This window comes from Crocodylus porosus, unplaced genomic scaffold (genome assembly GCF_001723895.1).
Source record: "Crocodylus porosus isolate Cpor-Errol unplaced genomic scaffold, CroPor_comp1, whole genome shotgun sequence".
Classification (NCBI taxonomy): Eukaryota; Metazoa; Chordata; order Crocodylia; family Crocodylidae; genus Crocodylus; species Crocodylus porosus.
Genome location: NW_017728947.1, coordinates 105,103,887 through 105,106,746, shown reverse-complemented (window position 1 = coordinate 105,106,746; position 2,860 = coordinate 105,103,887). Strand labels below are relative to the sequence as shown.

Below are 2,860 nucleotides of genomic sequence, written 5' to 3'. Positions count from 1 at the left end.
GTATTTGGGGAATGGGCAGGGCCCTTCTTCCTGAACCCATGCAGAAGAACTGAATCAGTGAGAGACAAGAGGGTAATAATCAGTAACAGCTGTTATAGATCAACAGCTGATTACTGCCCCTCATTGGCAAGAGGGAGCTGGGGGTGGTAGAATTGGGTCTCTCAGTGGAGACTCAGCACAAAATCTCTCGGTGCTGCTGGTAGGTCACACCATAGCCTCAAGGAGCAGTGCTGTCCCTTGGATTTCAGCCATTCCTCCTGTGGATTAAGGGACTTTTCGACATGAGTGACAGTGTCAGCTTCCATTTGTATTTACCATTCTTGTCTATGTGGTTGCTAAACAGCCTAGACCGAGTTTGGAATTGTAGCGAGATGCAGACATCCCCCCAGCATTAGTTGGATTAGTTAGCATTAGTATTAGAATTTTAGCAAGATGCATAAATAACTTGGGTATTAGTGAGCATTAGTTAGATGACCTCAGCGTGAAACCTCTGTGATGCTTTTTATTAGTAGCAACAGCTTGTAATTAACTCATTCATTAAGTCCCAGGAGGGTTGCCCTTCAACTCTTTATAGTTTTGCTCCAATCATAGGCATGCTTACTGCAATACAACATCAGGGACAAAATCAGTGCAGCTTTTCTTGCTCCCCCGAGTGTTAGTGAGATTTGACACTTAATGGGACTTCTAATTCTCTTGGGTTGGTTGGGTTGCCCCTTTCTTCTGTGTCTGTTTGTGTTGTAGCAATCATCCAGGAAAGTCACTGAATCCCCTTTAGTGAAACTGGGAATAGACTGTAAGAATGTAATTGTGGCAAGAGTTCATTAAATGGTAATTGTCAAATGGGTGGGTTTGCAAGGAGTGGCCTTTAAAATTAAAAGCACTTCAAAGAATGTTTTCTCATCCTCCTCTTCCAGATCTCTGTGCACTCTGCATGCATTTGATTGATCTCAGTAGGGATTACGCATACACATAGGTGAATGCCAGGGAATACAGTGGAGGTGCAAGCCCTAGGGAAGAAATGTGTAGTGTGGTTTGGGCAGGAGTTCTGTGCCATCGCATTCAAAGTCACCTCTTACAGTAGATGTTCTCAGACGAGCAATTGTCAGAATTGCAGAATGGATTCTCTGGTACCTGCTGTTCTCCCACGGTTTGTGATATCAGCAGAGTCTCTTGAATTATGCTGTTGCACTCACTGGAATCCCAGAGTTAAACTTTGTAGTCTCTGTTGTGACTTACTGTTGAATAAACCAGTATGTAATGGCAAGAACCAGTACATTTAAGTTAAAAAATGTGTGCCTGTGTGAAGTTTTTGAGTATGTATAAAAATAGCCCAGAGCATTAATTGAAAGATGGGCCTTTAACAGACAAGTCAAAAGAGGGAAAAAGCTACATTCACCTGACAGGACTCTGACCTCTTCTCTCAATTTATTGTCCACACAACCTATTCTGTAGTGCCCTTGCTGTGGCTAAAATTGCTTTTATTGACGTGGGAATTGCTCCTCCCAGTGCACTAGAGCATATCACAAGCAAATACCTACATCTGTAACCAGCATTTGTGTGTTGAAACTGGTTTTCACAATTGCAGGATCTGCAGCGAGACATTGAGCAGCACACTGCAGGGGTAGAATCTGTGTTTAATATCTGTGACGTCCTGCTGCATGATTCAGACGCGTGTGCTAATGAGACCGAGTGTGACTCCATACAGCAGACCACTAGGAGCTTGGACAGACGGTGGAGAAACATTTGTGCTATGTCTATGGAAAGGAGAATGAAGTAAGCCCCCTTCTGACATTTCTAGGACACATAGAAGGCAGTGCAGCGTTGCAAGAAATGTTGTTGCCTTCTACATGCACCAAATTTTGATGCAAGACCATGAGACCCGACTGGTAAACATGTGATAAAGCAGAATGTTTTGTGTTTCTCAGAATCGAAGACACCTGGCGCCTCTGGCAGAAGTTCCTGGATGACTATTCTCGCTTTGAAGACTGGTTAAAATCGGCCGAAAGGACAGCCGCCTGCCCCAACTCTTCCGAGGTTCTATACACGAGTGCCAAGGAAGAGCTGAAGAAGTTTGAGGTGAATGACTTGACTTGCCTTTCAGTTCTTTGGCCTAAATCCTGTTTTATCTTTATACACTTCAGTGACACTTAGGGAGCTGCAAAAGAGCCATTTATGGTATTTATTTTCAACAGTATGGATTCTGTTGATACTTGTGTAGCCACATTCACCTTTTGCTTCCCATCTGCGCATGCTCTGAAGGCTGCGCTCTATCCATGCAAGCTCTGGAGTGAAGTAGAATTGCCTGGGTGTGCATGTAATGCCATGTAAGTCCCAAACTTTGAGTCGGAGAAAAGCTGTGACTAGCAGCTGTGCAAGGATGGAGGTAGAAGGAGTTTCTCCCATATCTTGCATATTGAATACACAGTTCAAAGAAGGCATGAGGTGGCAGGAGCTTGGGCCAGACCCAGGCATTCTCCCTTCCAGACCAGTGTCCATCTCTGAGCCACGCTGCTCCTGGACCCACATATGTTCCCCTCTTGGATCACTGGGTACCTATACACGTGATAGACCTCTGCTCCGACGCATGCTAATTAGCACACGTCAGAACAGACTTGATTGAGTCTGCTGGAGTGTGCTAATTAGTGCACTCCAGCAGCCTCTGCATCATGTGCGTTCAGTGTCCCTGCATTTTAAAATGATAACAGAGGTGCTTTTAACTAAACCACGTCGAACAAACTTTAGTTAAAGCATCCCCACAGCCACTGTGAAGTGCGGGACACTGAATACATGTGATACTGTGGGTGCTTTTGATTAGAGTGCCTCTCAGAGCTGCTTTAATTAAAGCGCTCCTCCCCCCCCC

At 44.8% G+C, this 2,860-nt stretch overlaps 1 protein-coding gene across 1 annotated transcript in view; it reads left to right on the top strand.

The window, feature by feature from the left end:
* The window catches only part of SYNE2 (spectrin repeat containing nuclear envelope protein 2), a 256,377-nt gene that overhangs the window by 233,932 nt on the left and 19,585 nt on the right, over window positions 1–2,860 (top strand). The window contains exons 103-104 of the mRNA XM_019550841.1: window positions 1,586–1,773; window positions 1,926–2,076. Coding sequence (XP_019406386.1) covers window positions 1,586–1,773; window positions 1,926–2,076 — 339 coding nt within the window. The remainder of the gene's footprint in view (window positions 1–1,585; window positions 1,774–1,925; window positions 2,077–2,860) is intronic.